This window comes from Mobula birostris, chromosome 13, assembly GCF_030028105.1.
Source record: "Mobula birostris isolate sMobBir1 chromosome 13, sMobBir1.hap1, whole genome shotgun sequence".
In the NCBI taxonomy this organism is placed as follows: Eukaryota; Metazoa; Chordata; class Chondrichthyes; order Myliobatiformes; family Myliobatidae; genus Mobula; species Mobula birostris.
Window position 1 is genome coordinate 31,378,655 of NC_092382.1, and position 22,663 is coordinate 31,401,317.

General features: G+C 43.9%; 2 protein-coding genes across 2 annotated transcripts in view; one reads left to right on the forward strand and one right to left on the reverse strand.

Annotated features, from left to right (window-relative positions):
* Positions 1 to 6,969, forward strand: part of LOC140208699 (uncharacterized) — a 34,950-nt gene extending 27,981 nt beyond the window's left edge. Inside the window, 1 exon segment of the mRNA XM_072277574.1 lies at positions 2,561 to 6,969. Within this exon segment, the coding sequence (XP_072133675.1) occupies positions 2,561 to 4,130 (1,570 nt within the window). The 3' untranslated portion in view covers positions 4,131 to 6,969.
* Positions 6,970 to 10,513: 3,544 nt separating this feature from the next.
* Positions 10,514 to 20,467, reverse strand: LOC140208689 (uncharacterized). Its single transcript, XM_072277549.1, has 2 exons — positions 16,245 to 20,467; positions 10,514 to 10,580 (listed from the first exon to the last, which is right to left on the reverse strand). The coding sequence occupies exon 1, from the start codon at positions 20,110 to 20,112 to the stop codon at positions 18,823 to 18,825; it is 1,290 nt and encodes a 429-aa protein (XP_072133650.1). The 5' UTR covers positions 20,113 to 20,467; the 3' UTR covers positions 10,514 to 10,580; positions 16,245 to 18,822.
* Positions 20,468 to 22,663: the final 2,196 nt, after the last annotated feature.

Below are 22,663 nucleotides of genomic sequence, written 5' to 3' on the forward strand. Positions count from 1 at the left end.
TATGATATTGTAGCCATTACTGGGATTTGGTTGCACCCAACATCTGAGGGATTTAGAGGGACAAATTTGTAGAGAGATCGCAGACCATGCCAAGGAACAAAAGTTGATTCAGTAAATGATTTTAACTTTCCATGTATTGACTGTGAATCCCATACTGTAAAAGGACAAGATGGGGTGTAGGTTGTCAAATGTGCCCTTAATCAGTACGTAGAATTCCCGATGCAGAAGTGTGCAATGATCTGTTAGGAAATGATACGGGGCTGGTGACAGAAATTAGTGACCATAATGCCATGAAATTCAGGATAAATATGGGAAAAGAGAGGTCTGGACCATGGGTTGAGATTCTAAATTGGAGAAAGGTCAATTTTAATGGTATCAGAAAGGATCTAACAAGTGTGGTTTGGGACAGGCTGTTTCCTGGCAAAGGAGTACTTGGTAAGTGGGAGGCCTTCAGAAGTGAAATTTTGAGGGTGTAGGGATTGTATGTGCCTACCAAAATAAAAGTTGAAAGGTAACTGGTGCAGGGTACCTTGGTTTTCAAGAGATATTGAGGCCCTGGATATTTTGTTCCCCTAAATGCCTCAGACTGTTGGGTGATACCAAGACTCACTAATGACTACATTATCATAATTCCACCGCCTGAGCCCATCTGACTTTTTTTTTTAGTCATCATCTGTTGGTTTCTAAAAGCTTCCCAGTCGTTTTTGCTCTTTTGTTTGCCCTCTCTTTGGCTTTTATGTTGGCTTTGGCTTCTCATTTCATCCACAGTTGTGTCTTCCTGCATTTCCAATGCTTCCACTTCTTTGGGATGTATCTATCACTCAGCTCCCGAATTGCTCCCAGAAACTCCAGCCATTGCTGCTCCATTGTCACTCCTACCTTTTCCCTTCCAAACAAGTTTAGCCAGCTTCTCTGTCATAGAAATATGGAGAGGTTCAGTACGGAAACAGGGTATTTGGCCCATCTAGTCAATGCCGAAAAAAACATTTAAGGTCTCTACTGCAAATACCTGCACTGGGACTTTCGCCTTCAGATGCCTGCCATCCAGGCTCCCATCCAAACTTCTTTTAAATGGTGAAACCGAGCTCATATTCACCACTTGAGTTGACATCTCATTCCACACTCTCACGACCATTTCAGTAAAGAGCTTTTCCAAATGTTCCTGTTAAATTTTCACCTTCTCCACTTACCCATGACCTCTGGTTGTCATCCCACCCAACCTCAGTGGAAAAAGCTGCTTGCATTTACCCTATCTATACCCTCATAATTTTGTATACTTCCAACAAATCCTCAAAGCAATGTATAATTTCCTTCTTTATGTTTAGAGCCTTTTTTAGGTGTATAAGCTAATGAGGGGCATTGATCATGTGGATAGCCAGAGGATTCTTTCCCAGGGCTGAAATGGCTAACACAATTGGGCATAGTTTTAAGGTGCTTTGAAATAGATACCGAGGGGATGTCAGGGGTAAGTTCTTTACACAGAGAGTGGTGGCTGCGTGGAATGCACTGCCAGCTATTTGTGTGAGAGTGTTTCAGTTACTGTGGGGCCTGGAACCCATGCAGCTCAGTGGGAACGGAATAATGCCAATGGAGAGAGTCAAACTGAGCCAGGTCACAGATTGGAGATGGCAGAAATGCCACATTCTTAGAGAGACAGGAAGAGCATCAGAGAATTTGGTGGTCATTCCAGATACCAGCACTGTGCCCAGTTAGAAGATGATTTCTCTCTCCACCTTGGGTTGAACTTCACTGTAACAGTGTGAAGTCAGTTCACAGCTTGACAACTCAAGGGATCTCATCTGAAATGTTGTCCTACACCCATTGATGGATTTTGTAAATATTTTTACAGGTTAAAAATGACAAGGAATTTGTCTACGGGAATCTCGAACACAACACGACAGTTTTGCTGTCTCTGTACAGATATTTAAGAAGTGGAGCAAGGGATTCACTCGATCATCCTTCCTGCTCCAACTGTGGGGAGGGATTCACTTGGTCATCTCAACTGAAGGTACATCAGCAAGTTTACACTGGGACAAGGTCATTCAACTGTTCTGTGTGTGAGAAGGGATTCAGTCGGTCTTCCCACCTGTGGACACACCAGTTAGTTGGGCAAATTGCTAGTCATCTGCTGAATTTGTAGGGAAGGATTCACTTGTTCATCTGACCTAATGGCTCACCAGCGAGTTCACACTGGAGACCGGCTGTTCACCTGCTTGGACTGTGGGAAGGGATTCACTGAATCATATAAGCTACTGAGACACTGGTCAGTTCACACTGGGGAGCAGCCGTTCACGTGCTCAGACTGTGGGAAGGGATTCCCTTGTTTCTCTAAACTGAAGGTACATCAGCAAGTTCACACTGGGGAGCGGCTGTTCACCTGCTTGGACTGTGGGAAGGGATTCACTGAATCATATAAGCTACTGAGACACCAGTCAGTTCACACTGGAGAGCAGCCGTTCACGTGCTCAGACTGTGGGAAGGGATTCACTGAATCATTTAACCTACGGATACACTGGTCAGTTCACACTGGCGGGAGGGCGTTCACGTGCTCAGACTGCAGGAAGGGATTCACTCGCTCATCCCAACTGAAGGTGCATCAGCGAGTTCACACTGGGGAGAGGCCATTCACCTGCTCAGTCTGTGGGAAGGGATTTACTCTGTCATCTCGGTTACTGAGACACCAGTCAGTTCACACCTGGGAGTGGCCGTTCACCTGCTCAGACTGTGGGAAGGGATTCACTCTGTCATCTGCACTGAAGGTACATCAGCGAGTTCACACTGGAGAGAGGCGATTCACCTGCTCAGACTGTGGGAAGGGATTCACTCGATCATTCCAACTGAAGGTACATCAGCGAGTTCACACTGGAGAGAGGCCGTTCACTTGCTCAGTGTGTGGGAAGGGATTCACTTGCTCATCCCTACTGAAGGTACATCAGCGAGTTCACACTGGAGAGAGGCCGTTCACCTGCTCAGACTGTGGGAAGGGATTCACTTCGTCATTTAATCTGAAGGTACATCAGCGAGTTCACACTGGAGAGAGGCCGTTCACTTGCTCAGACTGTGGGAAGGGTTTCACTTACTCATCTCAACTGAACATACATCAGCGAGTTCACACTGGGGAGTGGCCGTTCACCTGCTCAGACTGTGGGAGGGGATTCACTCGTTCATCTCAACTGAAGGTACATCGGCGAGTTCACACTGGGGAGAGGCCGTTCACCTGCTCAGACTGTGGGAAGGGATTCATTCAGTCATCTGAACTGAAGGTACATCAGCGAGTTCACACTGGAGAGAAGCCGTTCACCTGCTCAGACTGTGGGAAGGGTTTCACTTACTCATCTCAACTGAACATACATCAGCGAGTTCACACTGGAGAGAGGCCGTTCACCTGCTCAGACTGTGGGAGGGGTTTCACTCGTTCATCTCAACTGAAGGTACATCGGCGAGTTCACACTGGAGAGAAGCCGTTCACCTGCTCGGACTGTGGGAAGGGATTCACTTGCTCATCTCAACTGAACATACATCAGCGAGTTCACACTGGAGAGAGGCCGTTCACCTGCTCAGACTGTGGGAAGGGATTCACTCGTTCATCTCAACTGAAGGTACATCAGCGAGTTCACACTGGAGAGAGGCCGTTCACCTGCTCAGTCTGTGGGAAGGGATTCACTCAGTCATTTAATCTGAAGGTACATCAGCGAGTTCACACTGGAGAGAGGCCATTCATCTGTTCAGACTGTGGGAAGGGATTCATTCAGTCATCTGAACTGAAGGTACATCAGCGAGTTCACACTGGAGAGAGGCCGTTCACCTGCTCAGACTGTGGGAAGGGATTCACTTGCTCATCTCAACTGAACATACATCAGCGAGTTCACACTGGAGAGAGGCCGTTCACCTGCTCAGACTGTGGGAAGGGATTCACTTTGTCCTCTCAACTACTGAGTCACCAGCAAGTTCACACTGGAGAGAGGCCATTCACCTGCTCAGTGTGTGGGAAGGGATTCACTTGGTTGTCTCATCTTCAGAGACACCAGCATGTTCACACAGGGGAGAGGTAGTTCACCTGCTCAGTGTGTGGGAAGAGTTTCATTCGGTCATCCAACCTGCAGAGACACCAGCGAGTTCACACTGGGTAGAGGCTGATCTGCTGCTCAGACTTTGGGAAGAGATTCTCTCAGCCATCGCCACCAAATGTCCATCATTGAGTTCACAATGGGGAGAGGCCGTTCACCTGCTGTGAATGTGTGAAGCAATTCGCTCAGTCATCTAACCATATTTAACTCTCACTTCAGCTAGCAGCTTAATATAGGGGGTGATAGCCCCCAGCCCGGCCAAACTTAAGAAATCTCGTTTGGGTGGATGCTGCACGATGTGACCCCCATTACAAATCAGTACCCTGAAATAACAAACGGTACATAATATACGATTAAACAATTGGGCTTTGTAGTTATTACTTTGACTATAGAGTTAGTAAAGAAAAAATAAAGGAAAATGGCCCACTCTCTCCATTCATGTCTTCTCACCTCTCCCCAGCAAAAGACCGCAAAAATCTCTCTTCCAGACTCACAAGAAAGAACAACATTTCTCCCATTGGATAGCCCTGCACTTCAAAACCCTGTTGTCTCTAGTCGTAACGTAAACATTGCTGCTACAGAGAAACAGTAACCTCAGCAGTGATACATTACAGAGAGGCCATTACATTAACACTGAAACCTCACAGCATGTTACAGTTGTGACACATTACTGGGTTCACAATAGACAATAGGTGCAGGAATAGGCCATTTGGCTCTTCGAGCCAGCACTGCCATTCACTGTGATCATGGCTGATCATCCACAATCAGTACCCCGTTCCTGCCTTATCCCCATAATCTTTGACTCCGCTATCTTTAAGAGCTCTATCCATCTCTTTCTTGAAAGCATCCAGAGACTTGGCCTCCACAGCCTTCTGGTGCAGTGCATTCCATATATCCACCACTCTCTGGGTGAAAAAATGTTTCCTCAACTCCGTTCCCGTTCTAAATGGCTTACCCCTTATTCTTAAACTGTGGCCTCTGGTTCTGGACTCACCCATCAGCGGGAACATGCTTCCTGCCTCCAGTGTGTCCAATCCCTTAATAATCTTATATGTTTCAATAAGATCCCCTCTCAGCCTTCTAAATTCCAGTGTATACAAGCCCAGTCGCTCCAATCTTTCGACATATGACAGTCCCGCCATCCCGGGAATTAACCTTGCGAACTTGCGCTGCACTCCTTCAATAGCAAGAATGTCCTTCCTCAAATTTGGAGACAAAAATTGCACACAGTACTCCAGGTGTGGTCTCACCAGTACCCTGTACAGCTGCAGAAGGACTTCTTTGCTCCTATACTCAATTCCCCTTGTTATGAAGGCCAGCATGCCATTAGCTTTCTTCACAGCCTGCTGTACTTGCATGCTTGCTTTCAGTGACTGATGTACAAGAACACCTGGATTTCGTTGTACTTCCCTTTTTCTTAAATTGATTCCATTTAGATAATAATCTGCCTTCCTGTTCTCACCACAAAAGTGGATAACCTCACATTTGTCCATATTAAACTGCATCTGCCATGCATCCGCCCACTCACCCAGCCTGTCAAAGTCACCCTGCATTCTCATAACATCCTCCTCACATTTCACACTGCCACCCAGCTTTGTGTCATCGGCAAATTTGCTAATGTTACTTTTAATCCGTTCATCTAAATCATTAATATACATTGTAAACAGCTGCGGTCCCAGCTCTGAACGTTGTGGAACCCCACTGGTCACCGCCTGCCATTCCGAAAGGGACCCGTTAATCGCTACTCTTTGTTTTCTATCAGCCAGCCAATTTTTAATCCATGTCAGTACTCTGCCCCCAATACCATGTGCCCTAATTTTGCCCACTAATCTCCTATGTGGGACTTCATCAAAGGCTTTCTGAAGCTCCAGGTACACTATATCCACTGGCTCTCCCTCGTCCATTTTCATACTTACATCCTCAAAAAATTCCAGAAGATTAGTCAAGCACGATTTCTGCACTGGGGAGAAAGTTTCAATAAGCTGCATGCTGGATATTTGTCCATCACCGTTGCTGAATGCAATTTTGAGAGTGACTGTCGGTGCTGAACTCTACAATTATTGCTGATGCTCACCACACCCAGTTCTGCACCCTGGTCACTGAGCATGGGAGGAGGTTCTTCTGCTGCATATTCACCTTTATTGGGACTGGAGTTTAACGTGGACTGGAGTGGAGAGCGGCCAGTGAAGGAGTGGAGCTTTGAGGCTTTGGCTCGAGAGATTTCAGCGAGCAGAGGCAGAGGATGAGCTTGCTCCCAGTAAGGTAAGGCCGGGAAAGTTTATTTAATTAATTAACTTAGGAGTTAGTAATGGAGGCAGTAGATAGGGCAGTCCAGTGCTCCGATTGTAGGATGTGGGAAGTCAGGGACAGGACAATTGTCTCCGATATCTACACCTGCAAGAGGTGCATCCAGCTGCAGCTCCTGTCAAATCGGATCATTCGGGGGGCAGAGGCAGTAATAGATCAGAGTTTCAGGGAGACAGTCACCCCTAAAAGTCAGGAGACAGGTAGCTGGGTGACTGTCAGGAGAGGGAAGGGGAATAGACAGAAAGAGCAGAGCACCCCTGTGGCCGTTCCCATCAACAATAAGTATACTGTTTTGGATACTGTTGGTGGGGACGACCTACACCTACCAGGGACAAATTGTAGTGGTCACGTCTCTGGCACCGAGACTGGACCCTCAGCTCAGAAAGGAAGGAGTGAAAAGAGGAGAGCAGTAGTGATAGGGGATTCGATAGTTAAGGGGACAGTTAAGAGGTTTTGTGGGAAAGATATAGAATCCCAGTCTGTTGCCTCCCTGGTGCCAGGGTCCGCGATATCTCGGATGGAGTTCTCGGTATTCTCAGGAGAGAGGGTGAGCAGCCAGATGTCCTGGTCCACGTGGGGACCAATGACATAGATGGGAGTACGGATGAGGTCCTGAAGAAGGAATATAGGGAGTTAGGGGAAAAAGTGAAAAAGCAGGACCTCAAGGGTGGTAATCTCAGGATTGCTTCCTGTGCCGCGAGACAGAGAGGGTGGGAACAGGAAGTCGTGGCAGTTGAATGTGTGGCTGAAGAGTTGGTGCAGGGGGCAGGGGTTCAGATTTCTGGAGCATTGGGATCTTCTCTGGGGAAGGTCTGACCTGTACAACAAGGACGGGCTGCACCTGAACTGGAAAGGGACCAATACCTTGGTGGGCAGGTTTGTTAGAGCTGTTGGGGAGGGTTTAAACTAGATTGTCAGGGGGGGTGGGAATCAGAATGTGAGTGCAGAGATGAGGGTAGAAGGACAAGGGCATGATGCTGTGTGTTCTGAGTTGCTGAGGAAGGACAGGCAGGGACAAAACATACATGTAGCCAGTTCAAGGGGTTGAAATGTGTCTATTCCAACGCTAGGAGTATTAGGAATAAAGGGGATGAACTTAGAGAATGGATCAGTACGTGGAACTATGACGTTGTGGCCATTACTGAAACTTGGCTGGAGGAAGGGCAGGATTGGCTGATGCAGGTACTGGGGTTTAGGTGTTTTACAAGGATTAGGATGGGAGGTAGAAAAGGGGGGAGTAGCATTACTGGTCGGGGATAGTATCACACCTGTAGAAAGGGAGGACGCTGCAGAGGGAGTGTCCACTGAGTCGGTGTGGGTGGAAGTCAGAAATAGGAAGGGATCAATCACTGTGCCGGGAGTGGTCTATAGGCCCCCAAATAGCCCTCGGGACACCGAGGAACAGATAAGCAGGCAGATTTTTGAATGGTGCAGGAAATACAGGGTTGTAGTTATGGGTGATTTCAACTTCCCTCATATTGACTGGCACCTCTTGACTGCAAGGGGGATAGATGGGGCTGAATTTGTCAGGTGTATTCAAGAAGGATTCCTGACACAGTATGTGGACTGGCCGATGAGAGGACAGGCCATTCTGGATCTAGTTCTCGGTAATGAACCTGGTCAGGTGGCAGACATCTTGGTGGGGGAGCATTTTGGTGAGAGTGACCACAACTCCCTTAGCTTCAGCATAGCTATGGAAAAGGATAAAAACAGACAAAATGGGAAAGTGCTTAACTGGGGAAGGGCTAACTATGAATGGATGAGGCAGGAACTAGCGAGAGTAAATTGGAAACAGGTGTTCAAAGGTGCAAGCACAGGAGTAATGTGGAGGAAGTTTAGGAACCACTTGTGCTGGGTTCAGGATAGGTTTGTCCCACTGAGGTAAGGAAAAAATGGTAGGAAAAGGGAACCGTGGCTGACAAAACACGCGAGGCAACTCGTCAAGCGGAAGAAGGAAGCATATGTTAGATATAAGAAGCAGTCAGAGCCCTGTTGGTCACTTTTCGATTGCTCCTACCCTGTTTACTTAATTGTCTCTACCAGTCTTTTTTTTTGAAACCTTATTATAATACTTCAATACTGCTTTACTATGGCTGGGAAAAGAACCAGAGCATTTGCAAAAGAAAGAGAAACAGAAGATGAATCCCCAGTCACTTTGGATTCAATCAGTGACTTCCTTAAATCGCAGAAATAGGAATTCTCTGAGGAGTTTCAATGGCTTAACAGCAAATTGGATACAATTCAACAAACTTTATTTGAGCATGAGAACCAAATTCAGGAGAATACTGTGAAGCTAATGACACTTGAAGAGGACATTGAAGATACAATTAAACTCTGCAAAGAGTTATCTTTATCCAGTGATAAAATGCTGAAAAGGATCATCAGTCTCGAAAACAGGAACAGGAGAAATAACTTGCAAATCCTGGGTCTTGAAGAATCAGTTGAAGGCGCTGACCGTTCGAAGTCTTTGCAAACTTTCTGAAGCAGATTTTCCCAGCTTTATTCACTTCTGAGCCGAAGCTCAATCGAGCTTTTCGCTCTCCGACTTTGAAGCCGTTGTCCTCAGCGGCGAAACCCAGATCGGTCGGACTAACCTTTCAGGAGTTTCATATTAAGGGCCTTTTAATTTGCCATACCCGGCGACAAGGAATGATTGATTTCCAAAGTTACATGGTTAGATTTGTGGAAGACTATTCACCTGAAATTTTGACTGATTGCATGAAATATAAAGAAGTTATGTTGGAATTTTATAATGAAGGATATAAACCATCCCTTCGGTTCCCCGCTCATCTGAGTATTGTTTTGAAGAACGGATTGTGAAAAAGAATAAAGTCAGTTGAAGATGCAAAAGATTTTCTGAAGGATGAAGTCTAAAACTGTTATACTTCTTATTTGATCAAGTTTTTTCTTCTGTTAATATGAATTTAAAATAAGGTTTCATTAAGCTTACATTTGGCTGTTCATATATTGTCTTTTGTTTTTTTTGATACTACTTTATTTTATCCCTTTTTGAGGCTTTATTTTAATACAGCTTTTTTGGATTTGTTTAAAGTGACCTTTTCATATTTTCGAATACTGAGTTCTTTTGCTTTTTATGTTGTGTATTGATAGGGACATAATGACCTTGCAAGACTGGAGTTTTTTCTGTCAACAGGATTTTTTTGGGGCCGGTACTTAGTTCTTAGCTCACTGACTGTCTATTGGTCAGCTTTCTCGCTTTGGATGGGGGAGGGCGTAGGGCCTATTTCTCTCTGGGAGCTGTGTTGGGTTGAATATATAATTGTTTGAGATTCCTGCGCCCTAAGGACAAAGAGTTTTCATTCTTCTCACATGTTTATCATTCTTATTCTCAAATTGATTACTTTTTTATTGACTCGTCTAATTCCATCTGTAATCGACTGCAAATATGACATTATCGCCATTTCAGATCATGCTCCAGTGAAACTTTCTATCAAGTTAATGGATACCACTTGTACTAATAGGCAATGGTGATTTAATTCCAATTTGCTTCAAGACCTGTACTTTGTTAAATTTATGAAGGAACAGATTGATTTCTTTTTTTCCAACTAACATTACGGAAGAAATTTCCAAAGGCACAGTTTGGGATGCTTTTAAAGCTTATATCTGCGGACAGATTATTTCTTTTTCTGTTGGTTTAAACAAACATATTAAGAATGAAACATTTTTGTTGGTTGATAAAATTAAAGAAATTGATAAGAAATATTCTATTGCTCCTAGTAAGGAGCTCTACAAACAGAGAGTCGAACTTCAAATGGAACATAACTTATTATTAACATCCTCAATTGAAAATCAATTAATGAAAACTAGAAATAAGTTCTATATTCATAGTGATAAATTGGGTAAATTATTAGCTAATCAATTGAAAACTACTTCAGTTAAATGTCAAATTATCCAGATTCGTAAACATGATGACACTTTGACAGTTGATCATGACGAGATAAACAAAACTTTTGAAGAATTTTATATTTCTTTATACAATTCTGATTTTCCTCATGACTCTAACACTATGCATGATATTTTAAGGAAATTGAACTTTCCAAAATTATCACACAAAGAATGTTCAACATTAGAAACTCCGATGACAGATGAAGAAATAACAATGAATTCTGGCAAAATACCTGGTCCTGATGGTTTTACAGTGGAATTTTTAAAGTTTTTTTTCCTCTATTCTCTCTCCTTGGTCATCTAGAATATTTAAAGAAGCAATCAGATTAGGTAAATTACCACAATCATTTTATGAAGCTTCTATTTCTTTAATTCTTAAAAAGAATAAAGATCCTACTGATTGTGCATCATACAGACCGATATCGCTTTTGAATGTAGACTCCAATTTTTTTTCTAAAATATTAGTGACTAGGTTAGAAAAGGTACTACCTCAAATTATCTCTGTGGACCAAACAGGATTTATTCAAAATCATTATTCATTTTCTTAATATTAGGAGGTTAATGAATATTGCTTATACTCCTTCATTTAACACTCTGGAATGTATTATTTCATTAGCTGCTGAGAAGGCTTTCGACAGAGTTGAATGGCCATATTTAGTTACTGTGTTTGAGAAATGTAATTTTAGTCCGATATTTATATCTTGGATTAAATTGATATATCATTCCCCTGTAGCTTCTGTTTGTAGTAACAATCAAAGATCTTCCTTTTTTTGTTTATCTCGGGGTACTAGGCAGGGATGTTCATTATTATTTGATATTGCCCTTGAACCTTTAGCAATTGCCATCCCAGACTCACCTAACATTTTTGGTATTACCCATGGAAATGAAATGCAGGAGTTATCATTATATGCAGATGATTTGTTATTATGTATCTCTAATCCTGGAAAATCTATTCCTGTTACTTTATTCTTGTTGGCTCAGTTTAGTAATTTTTCTGGTTACAAATTTAAGCTTAATAAGAATGAACTATTTCCCTTAAATATGCAGGTTTCTATTGATGGATGTTTACCATTTAAATTGGTTACTGACTCTTTTATATATTTAGGGGTTAAAATTACGAAAAAGCGTAAAGATTTATTTAAAGCTAATTTTTCTACCTTTAATCGATCAGATTAAACTTTTGTTTACTAAATGGTCACCAATGTCTTTATCATTGATCGGTCAGATCAATGTTATCAAGATGATTATTTTGCCTAAGTTTTTATATGTATTTCAAGTGGTGCCAATTTTCATTCCAAAATTATTTTTTGATAATGTTGATTCCAAAATCTCCTCATATATATGGCAGAACAAAAATCCTAGGTTAGGCAAAGGACATTTACAGAAATCTAAAAAGGAGGTGAGGTTTAGCTTTGCTGAATTTTAGATTTTACTATTGGGCAATTAACATTTGATATTTAAATTTTTGGTTATGAGAGTTGGACGCAACTTCAAGTCCACGTTGGGTGAGTCTTGAATGTAATTCTTTACAAGGGTTTTCATTGGGTTCTATTTTAGGGTCTTCGCTTCCCTTTACTCTTTCTAAATTGTATAAACAAATGGATAACCCAATAGTTAAATATACTTGACATATATGGTTTCAATTTGGAATTCTTTTTGGGTTGAATCAATTTACTTTAGCAAGTCCTATTGTATCTAATTTCTTTTTTCAACCCACTACTATAGATTAAGAATATTTGGCTTGGAAAATTAAAAGTAGAGTATGATTTTGTGATTTATTTTCAGATAATTGTTTCACGTCTTTTGAACAACTAATAAATATAATTTGCCTAGATCTCACTTTTTTAGATATTTACAAGTTAGAAATTTTTCTAAAATACTGTTTTTCCTACCTTCCCGAATTTACAAACGTTTGTATATTCAATGGATATTTTGGAAAAACAAAATTAGATTTAAAGCCTCTTCAGAATGGTGTAATAGCAATTATTTATGATATAATTATGAAAATATGTCTAATAAAAATCAGAGTGATTGGGAAAGGGAACTTAAGATTATTGTACCAATTGAAAAATGGGAAAAACATCTTCAATTAGTTAATTCATCTATATGTGCGAAACATGCGTTGATACAGTTTAAAGTAGTAGATAGGGCTCATACGTCTAGGGATAAATTATCTCGTTATTATTCTCATATAAATTCTATCTGTGATAGATGTCACTCTGAGATAGCTTCTCTAACTCAAATGTTTTGGTCATGTCCTTCGTTGAAAAAAATATTGGAAATATATTTTTGATATTATCTCAACTGTTTAGAATATTGACCTACAACCTCACTCTATTACTGCCATTTTTGGGTTACCAATGATAGAATCAAGTCATTTAACCCCTTCAGCTCGTCGGATGATTGCATTTCTTACATTAATGGCTAGAAGATCCATTTTGCTGAATTGGAAAGAGATTAATCCTCCCACCACATTTCATTGATTTTCTCAAACTATGTTGTGTTTAAATTTGAAAAAAAAAATTAGAAGTGTTGTTTATGATCCCTCTATTAAATTCGAAGAAGACTTGGAGGCCATTTATTAAACATTTTCATATGATGTAACTTGACCTTTTCCAAACTTATTTTATTTCTTTGTAATACATGGTGAGAGGAACGGAGTCAACAACACTAATGGTTCCCTTTTTTTAACGATGTTACAAAACAGCCCATGCCTTTTTTTAGTTTAGTTGATTAACATTGTTTATGTTAGTTTTTTTCCGGGATATATTTTTGTTTTTTTTTCTTTTTCATGATTTTTTTATATAGATTTCTTTGTTTTATATTGTTCATCTATATCATGTATGATAGGGAGATTTAATACTCATGTGTCAACTGGGCTTATATTTAACTATGAAAATTACAATGCTGTATTCCCAATAATTTTGTATCAATACTGTGGTATGTTTATTATTATGATACTAATAAAGATTGAAAAAGAGAAAATATATATGATTGTTTGTTTGAATATCTTACTTTATGGTTTGCTTTCTAGTTTTAATAAGTCATGGCCAGATATTTTTAGTTACATGTTGATTAGTATTTAAAATGGTTTGAAATAGTAACCTATTTAATTTGAATGTGAAAGGGCTGAATCACCCCACCAAAAGGAACAAAGTGTTTGCTTATATTCAAAAATTAAAAGCACCTTTTTTTTTTACAAGAAACACACATACGCAGCTGTGATAGCTTACGTTTTTTTTTACTCGGTGGAAGGATATGCAATTCCACTCTTCGTTTAATGCAAAATCATGTGGAGTTTCGATTTTTGTAGGCAATACAATTTCCTTTATTCAGCATAAAGTTGTTTCGGACCCTAATGGTCGATTTGTTATTGTATCGGAGTTCAGACAGTAAATTGATTGTTTTTGCTAATGTTTATGCCCCCAATGTAGATGATCTATGATTTTTTGAAAGTCTATTTTCATTTTTGCCAGATTTGTGTACGTACTCCCTTGTGATGGGAGGAAATTTTAACTGCTGGTTAGATCCAGTATTAGATCGCTCATCTATTAAACCAGCCACACTTAATAAATCAGCTTTGTTTATCCAATCGTTTCTAACTATATGTGGTAGAGTTGATGCTTGGCGATTTCTTCATCCGACGGACAGGGAGTATTTTTTTTCTCTCATGTCCATCATACTTATACTGGGATTGACTTTTTTTATTGGTAGTCAAATGATTCTGTTAGTTCAATCGGTTGAATATAAAGAGATTGCTATCTCTGACCACTCTCCTGTAATTCTATTTTTTAAAGCTTCCTGGTCCTATCCCCATGAGTAGATTTTGGCAATTTAATTTAACTCTGTTATCCGATGAAGATTTTTTAAACATTTATGGAGAATCAAATTACTCTTTATTGTTGAAGAAAATATGTTGGAAAAGACGTCTAGCCTTATCATATGGGATACTTTTAAAGCATACATCTGGGGTCAAATTATTTCTTATATCACAAACATCATTAAAAAAGCTAACAAAGAAAGAAATGAATTAGCCAATCAGTTAAAGCAACTGGACCATAAATATGCTTCAGTTCCTGATCCTGAAACATATAAGAGACGTACTGAAACTAAAACTAAATATGATCTTTTAATGTATCCAATTGAAAGCCAACTTTTAAAAGATAAGATTAGATTATGAGGACACTCAGTCCTCGTTTGTCATTTAGTAATGCATGCATTAAGAAATGATACAATGTTCCTCCAGTATATTACGGAAACACAAGACAGACCAAGACTAAAACTGACAAAAACCACATAATTATAACATAGTTACAACCCTGCAAAACAATACTGTATTTGATAAAGAGCAGACCATGGGCACGGTTAAAAAAAAAGTCTCAAAGTCCCGATAGCCCCATCATTTCACACAGACGGTAGAAGGAAGAAACTCTCCCTGCCATGAACTTCCAGCGCCGCAAACTTGCCGATGCAGCACCCTGGAAGCACCCGACCACAGCCGACTCTGAGTCCATCCGAAAATGTCGAGCCTCCGACCAGCCCTCCGACATCCAGCACCATCTCTGCTGAGTGCTTTGACCCTGGTCCCGGCCGCCAAGCAACAGGCAAAGCCAAGGATTCAGGGCCTTCCCCTCCGGAGATTCTGGATCGCACAGTAGCAGCGGCAGCGAAACAGGCATTTCAGAAGTTACACCAGATGTTCCTCCGTGCTTCTCACATCCGTCTCCATCAAATCAGTATTGTGCACAGCATCCTACTTGACAAATAACAATATTCATCGCTGGAGTGGCCGCTGTGCGCTTCGTCACGCCACCGTCTTCTCTCAGTCAACTTTATATTCACGGAGATAAAACTGGTAAGCTACTGGCTAATCAATTGAAGCCATTTTCAGCCAATCGGCAAATTAAAGAAATACATAAAATTAATGGGGACATGACAACTGACCACCTTGAAATTAATGACACTTTTAGGGAATTTTATTCTAAATTGTATAGTTCTGACTCTGTTAATGATAATATTGCAATGAATAATTTTTAGATCAATTAAATATCCCAAATCTTTCATTAGATCATTGTAGGCAATTGGATCAACCTATTTCCCAGGAGGAAAGTGCTCAGGCTATTTGAGAATTGCATTCTGGGAAATCCCCAGGATCCGCTGGATTCTCTGGAGAGTTTTATAAGGCTTTTTCCTCCTTGCTTATACCACACTTTTGTTCTACCCTTACAGATTCCTTTAAGGCAGGAAGACTACCGCAGTCTTCTTACGAAGCTTCCATTTCGCTCATTCTCAAAAAGAATAAGAATCTTACTGTATGTTCTTTGTATAGACCAATCTCTTTACTCAATTTCGATTCTAAAATTTTATCCAAAGTATTGGCTCGCAGACTTGAAAATATTATATTGTAGCTGTGTGCTACACACAGCGCTAAAAATAACCACACGTAGTCGGTGAGTTAGAGTTGTGATAAAAGAGATTTATTCAAACTTCGCGGCCTGCTTTAAAGCCTTCCTGTTCCCGCCCTCCCTGGGTGGGACTGCTGTGGGGAATGCACAATCACAGACCCTTAACGCGCACGGGATTTCCCCCCTGCTGCTGAAGATGGCCTGGCGCCCTTTTTGGGGCCGGCCTCTCTGCCAGCGCGCGCCGGTTCATGTGTGCTAGAAAGTGGGTCACCACGTAACCACCCCCCGCCCCCAGAACCGGCGATACCTCCCCCAATGTCCACAGTCTGGATCGGCCTCTGTTTGGGAGGTCTGCCCCTGCGCCGCGGTGCCTGAGCCTGGACCAGCTGCGCCAAGTCCACATGGGCCGGTTTGAGTCGGTCCACCGTGAAAACCTCCTCTCTCCCCCCAATGTCCAGCACGAACGTGGACCCGTTGTTCCTGATCACCTTAAAAGGCCCCTCGTAGGGCCGCTGTAGCGGTGCCCGGTGTCCGCCCCGTCGTACAAAAAGAAACTTACAGTTCTGCAGGTCTTTGGGTACGCAGGTCGGGCTCTGTCCGTGCTGTGAAGTGGGGATGGGGGCCAGGTTACTGAGACGCTCCCGTAGTCAGACCAGGACTGCTGTGGGTTCTTCCTCTTGCCCCCTTGGGGCTGGTATGAACTCTCCTGGGACGACCAGGGGTGCGCCGTACACCAACTTGGCCGACGAGGTGTGCAGATCCTCCTTGGGCGCCGAGCGAATTCTGAGCAGGACCCAGGGAAGTTCGTCCACCCAGTTAGGCCCCTCCAAGACGGCCATGAGAGCCGACTTCAGGTGATGGTGGAAGGTATTTGTGTGGTGTAGCTGCGATCCTAAAAGGCTGGCCATAGCCGACCACAGGCTGGAGGTGAACTGGGCTCCCCTGTCGGAGGTAATGTGGGCAGGTACCCCGAAGCGGGCTACCCAGGTTGCGATCAGTGCTCGGGCGCAGGATTCGGAGGTGGTGTCGGTGAGCGGGACTGCCTCTGGCCATCTCGTGAACCAGTCTATCATAATTAGGAGGTACCGCGCTCCTCGTGATACTGGCAGGGGCCCCACGATATCCACATGAATGTGGTGGAACCTCCAGCGGGTGGGTTCGAACCGCTGCAGCGGAGCCTTGGTGTGCCGCTGCACCTTGGCCGTTTGGCACTGCATGCACATTTTGGCCCATTCACTGACCTGTTTACGCAGTCCATGCCACACGAACCTGTTGGCGACCAGCCGGACGGTTGTCCTGATGGAGGGATGCGCTAAGTTGTGAATGGATTCGGAAACCTGCCGGCGCCAGGCTGCTGGGACGATGGGGCGGGGTTGGCCGGTAGCTACGTAACACAGTAGGGTCCTCTCACCTGGGCCTACGGGGAGGTCTTGGAGCTGTAAACCGGAGACTGCAGTCCTGTAACTGGGGATCTCAGCGTCTGCCTGCTGTGCCTCTGCCAGCGCTGCATAGTCCACCCCCTGGGACAGGGCCTGTATGGTAGGTCTGGATAGTGCGTCCGCCACGATGTTGTCCTTTCCCGGACATGCCGGATGTCCGTCGTATATTCGGAGATGTAGGACAGATGTTGCTGCTGGTGGGAAGACCAGGGGTCGGACACCTTAGTAAACGCAAAGGTAAGCGGTTTGTGGCCTGTGAACGCAGTGAAGGGCCTACCTTCTAAGAAATATCTGAAATGCCGGATTGCCAGGTATAGTGTCAATAGCTCCCGGTTGAAAGCACTGTATTTGAGTTCGGGTGGTCGTAGGTGTTTGCTGAAGAATGCCAGGGGTTGCCAGCGACTCTCGATGAGTTGTTCCAGCACTCCACCAACTGCTGTGTTGGATGCGTCCACCGTGAGGGCAGTAGGAACGTCCGTTCTGGGGTGCACTAGCATCGCGGCGTTTGCTAAGGGTTCTTTGGTTTTAACAAAAGCGGCTGCGGCCTCTTTATCCCAGGTAATGTCCTTGCCCTTACCCGACATCAGGGTGAACAGGGGGCGCATGATTCGGGCTGCTGAGGGGAGGAAACAGTGGTAGAAATTCACCATACCCATGAAACGTCGACTGTACTTCTTCCTAGAGATGCTGCCTGGCCTGCTGCGTTCACCAGCAACTTTGATGTGTGTTGCTTGAATTTCCAGCATCTGCAGAATTCCTCATGTTTAGGAATGATGGTGCTTAGTTCTCTGAAGGTGGAATCTCATGTGGATAGGGTGGTGAAGAAAGCTTTTGGTTTGCTGACCTTTATAAATCAGAGCATTGAGTATAGGAGTTGGGATGTAATGTTAAAATTGTACAAGGCATTGGTAAGGCCAAATTTGGAGTATTGTGTACAGCTCTGGTCACTGAGTTACAGGAAAGATGTCAACAAAATAGAGAGAATACAGAGGAGATTTACTAGAATGTTACCTGGGTTTCAGCACCTGAGTTACAGAGAAAGGTTGAACAAGTTAGATCTTTATTCTTTGGAGCGTAGAAGGTTGAGGGGGGACTTGATAGAGGTATTTAAAATTATGAAGGGGATAGATAGACTTGACGTGGATAGGCTTTTTCCTTTGGGAGTAGGGGAGATTCAAACAACTGGACATTAGTTGAGAGTTAAGGGGCAAAAGTTCAGGGGTAACACGAGGGGGAACTTCTTTACTCGGAGAGTGGTAGCTGTGTGGAACGAGCTTCCAGTAGAAGTGGTAGAGGCGGGTTCGATTTTGTCATTTAAAAAAAATTCGATCGGTATATGGACAGGAAAGGAACGGAGGGTAGAGGCAGGTAGATGTGACTAAGTGAGAGTAAGCGTTCAGCATGGACTAGAAGGGCCAAGATGGCCTATTTCCGTGCTGTAATTGTTATATGGTTATATGAACTTGCGGGTGTCTCTGCAGGTTGGACAACTGAGTGACTTCCTTCTCAGACTGAGCAGGTGAACGGCCTCTCCCCAGTGTGAACTGACTGGTGTGCTTGTAGGCTAGCTAACCGTGTGAATCCCTTCCCACAGACTGAGCAGGTGAATGGCCTCTCTCCAGTGTGAACTCACTGATGTATCTGCAGATCAGGTGATCGAGTGAATCCCTTCCCACAGACTGAGCAGGCGAATGGCCGCTATGCAGTGTGAACTGACTGGTGTCTCCGTAGGTGAGATGCCTGAGTGAATCCCTTCCCACAGTCTGAGCAGGTGAACGGCCTCTCCCCAGTGTGAACTCTCCGATGCACCTTCAATTGGGATGACTGAGTGAATCCCTTCCCACAGTCTGAGCAGGTGAACGGCCTCTCCCCAGTGTGAACTTGCTGGTGTCTCTGTAGATCAGATGATCGAGTGAATCCCTTCCCACAGACTGAGCAGGTGAACGGCCTCTCCCCAGTGTGAAATCGCTGGTGTTTCAGTAGGTCAGATGACTGAGTGAATCCCTTCCCACAGTCTGTGCAGGTGAACGGCCTCTCTCCAGTGTGAACTCGCTGATGTACCTTCAGATGAGATGATAAATTGAATCCCTTCCCACAGACTGAGCAGGTGAATGGCCTCTCCCCAGTGTGAACTCGCTGATGTACCTTCAGTTTAGATGAGGAAGTGAATCCCTTCCCACAGACTGAGCAGGTGAATGGCCACTCCCCAGTGTGAACTGACTGGTGTTCTTGTAGGTGAGCTGACTGTGTGAATCCCTTCCCACAGTCTGAGCAGGTGAACGGCCTCTGCCCTGTGTGAACTCGCTGATGTATCTGCAGATGAGATGACTGAGTAAATCCCTTCCTACAGACTGAGCAGGTGAATGGCCTCTCCCCAGTGTGAACTCGCTGATGTATCTGCAGATCAGGTGATCGAGTGAATCCCTTCCCACAGTCTGAGCAGGTGAACGGTCTCTCCCCCGTGTGAAGTCTCTGATGCACCGTCAGTTGAGATGACGAAGTGAATCCGTTCCCACAGTCTGAGCAGGTGAACGGCCTCTCCCCAGTGTGAACTCTCTGATGTTCCTTCAGTTGAGATGACGAAGTGAATCCCTTCCCACAGTCTGAGCAGGTGAACGGCCTCTCCCCAGTGTGAACTCGCTGATGTATCTGTAGATCAGATGATCGAGCAAATCCCTTCCCACAGTCTGAGCAGGTGAACGGCCTCTCCCCAGTGTGAACTCGCTGATGTGCTTGTAGGTTAGCTAACTGTGTGAATCCCTTCCCACAGTCCGAGCAGGTGAATGGCCTCTCCCCAGTGTGAATTCGCTGATGTACCTTCAGTTGGGATGATCGAGCGAATCCCTTCCCACAGTCCGAGCAGGTGAATGGCCTCTCCCCAGTGTGAACTCTCTGATGTACCTTCAGGTTAGATGACTGAGTGAATCCCTTCCCGCAGTCTGAGCAGGTGAACGGCCGCTCCCTGGTGTGAACTCGCTGGTGAGCCATTAGGTCAGATAACCGCGTGAATCCTTCCCCACAAATTCAGCAGATGACCAGCCTCTGCTCAGTGTGAACAGACTGGTGTATCCACAGGTGGGATGACCGACTGAATCCCGTCTCACACATAGAACAGGTGAATGGGCTTGTCTCAGTGTAAACTTGCTGATGTACCTTCAGTTGAGATGATGGAGTGAATCCATTCCCACTGTCTGAGCAGGTGAATGGCCTCTCCCCTGTGTAAGATGACAGGCACGTCAGTCGGTCAGATGATCAAATGAATCTCTCCCCACAGTCTGAGCAGGAAGGATGATCGAGTGAATCATTGCTCCACTTCTTAAATATCTGGACAAAGACAGCAAAACTGGCGTTGGCAAAACTGGCGTGTTGTGTTCGAGATTCCCGTAGACAAATTCCTTGTCATTTTTAATCTGTAAAAAGATTTACAAAATCAATCAATGAGTGAAGGACAACATTTCAGATGAGATCACTTGAGTTGCCAAGGTGTGATCTGGCATCACACCGTTACAGTGAGGTTCAACCCAAGTTGGAGAGAGAAATCACCTTCTAACTGGGCACAGTGCTGGTATCTGGAATGACCATCAAATTCTCTGATGCTCTTCCTTTTTTTATAAGAATGGGGCATTTCTGCCATCTCCAATCTGTGACCTGGCTCAGTTTGACTCTCTCCATTGGTATTATTCCCTGTTCCCACTGAGCTGCATAGGTTCCTGGCCCCACAGTAACTGAAACACTCACACACAAATAGCCGGCAGTGCATTCCATGCACCCACCACTCTGTGTGAAAAACTTACCCCTGACATCCCCTCAGTATCTATTTCCAAGCTCCTTAAAACTATGCCCCCTCGTGTTAGCCATTTCAGCCCTGGGAAAAAAACCTCTGGCTCTCCACACGATTAATGCCCCTCATCATCTTATACATCTAAAAAAGGCTCTAAACATAAACAAGGAAATTATACATTGCTTTGAGGATTTGTTAGAAATATACAAAATTATGAGGGTATAGATAGGGTAAATGCGAGCAGCTTTTTCCACTGAGGTTGCGTGGGATGGCCAGAGGTCATGGTTAAGTGGGGAAGGTGAAAATTTAATGGGAATATTTGGAAAAGCTCTTTCCTGCAGTGGTCGTGAGAGTGTGGATTGAGATGTCAGCACAAGTGGTGAATATGAACTCGGTTTCACCATTTCAAAGAAGTTTGGATGGGAGCCTGGATGATAGGGGTATGGAGGGCGATGGTCTCGGTGCAGGTAGTTGCATTAGACCAGCGGTCCCCAACCACCGGGTCGCAAAGCATGTGCTCCCGGGCTACAAGGAAACAATATGATTTGGTGATATGAGTCAGCTGCACCTTTTCTCATTCCCCGTCACGGCCACTGATCAGCCATTACACATGTGAGGTCATGACCCGCGCGTCATCTGTGTCAGCGCGGGAAGGAGATCAACTCCTCGAGCTTGCAAATGACGGCGGGCTGAGAAGTATGTTTGAAATAACATCTCTGTCGGCATTCTGGATCAAAGTCAAGGCTAAATATCCTGAGATAGCCACGAAAGCACTGAAAACGTTGCTTCCATTTCCAACATATCTCTGCGAAGCGGAGTTTTCTCCAATGAATGCAACGAAAACTAAATTGCGGAATAGACTGGACAGGAACTCACTTCGAGTATCGCTGTCTCCCATCATCCCTCGATAGGACCGTGTTGTTGGAGGGAAACAAGCCCAGGGCTCCCACTGATTCAGCGATATTGGTGTGTTCCAATGATCTTATATATTCATACGGGGAAAATATGTGCTGTGTGTTTAAAATCCAAATGTTACTTAAAATGTCATGATGCTATTGACTTACTTATATAACCATATAACAATTACAGCACGGAAACAGGCCATCTCTGCCCTACTAGTCCGTGCCGAATGCTACTCTCACCTAGTCCCGCCGACGTGTACTCAGCTCATAACCCTCCATTCCTTTCCTGTCCATATAGCTATCCAATTTTTCTTTAAATGATAATATCGAACCTGCTTCTGCCACTTCTACTGGAAGTTCATTCATCACTTACTTCAAGCTCCTCTGATAATTGACTTATCACTATATTCATGCGAGGAAAATATGTGCTGTGTGTTTAATATTAAATTCGTTAGATAAACCCTTTTAGAAATGAAATTGGGTGTATTAGCCATTTATTACGTATATTCCAGTCATGATTAACACCGCCCCCCCCCCCCACTCCTGACACTCCGACAGAATCACGAAAAAGGATTTGCAGGAAAAATCGGCAGGTCACGACGCGCATGCGCACTGGTGCCCGCGCAAGGCTTCATGGTCATTGTTGTCTTTCTCTGGGTAAACGCAACGTATTTGACTGCTACTCTTGTCCGTTGGCAACCCTACCCACCACCGCCACCCCACCGGGTCGGCCGCTCCACAAGAATATTGTCAATATTAAACCGGTCCGCAGTGCAAAAAAGGTTGGGGACCCTTGCATTAGACAGCTTAAATGTTTTTTCAGCATTGACCAGATGGGCTAAATAGCCTGTTTCTA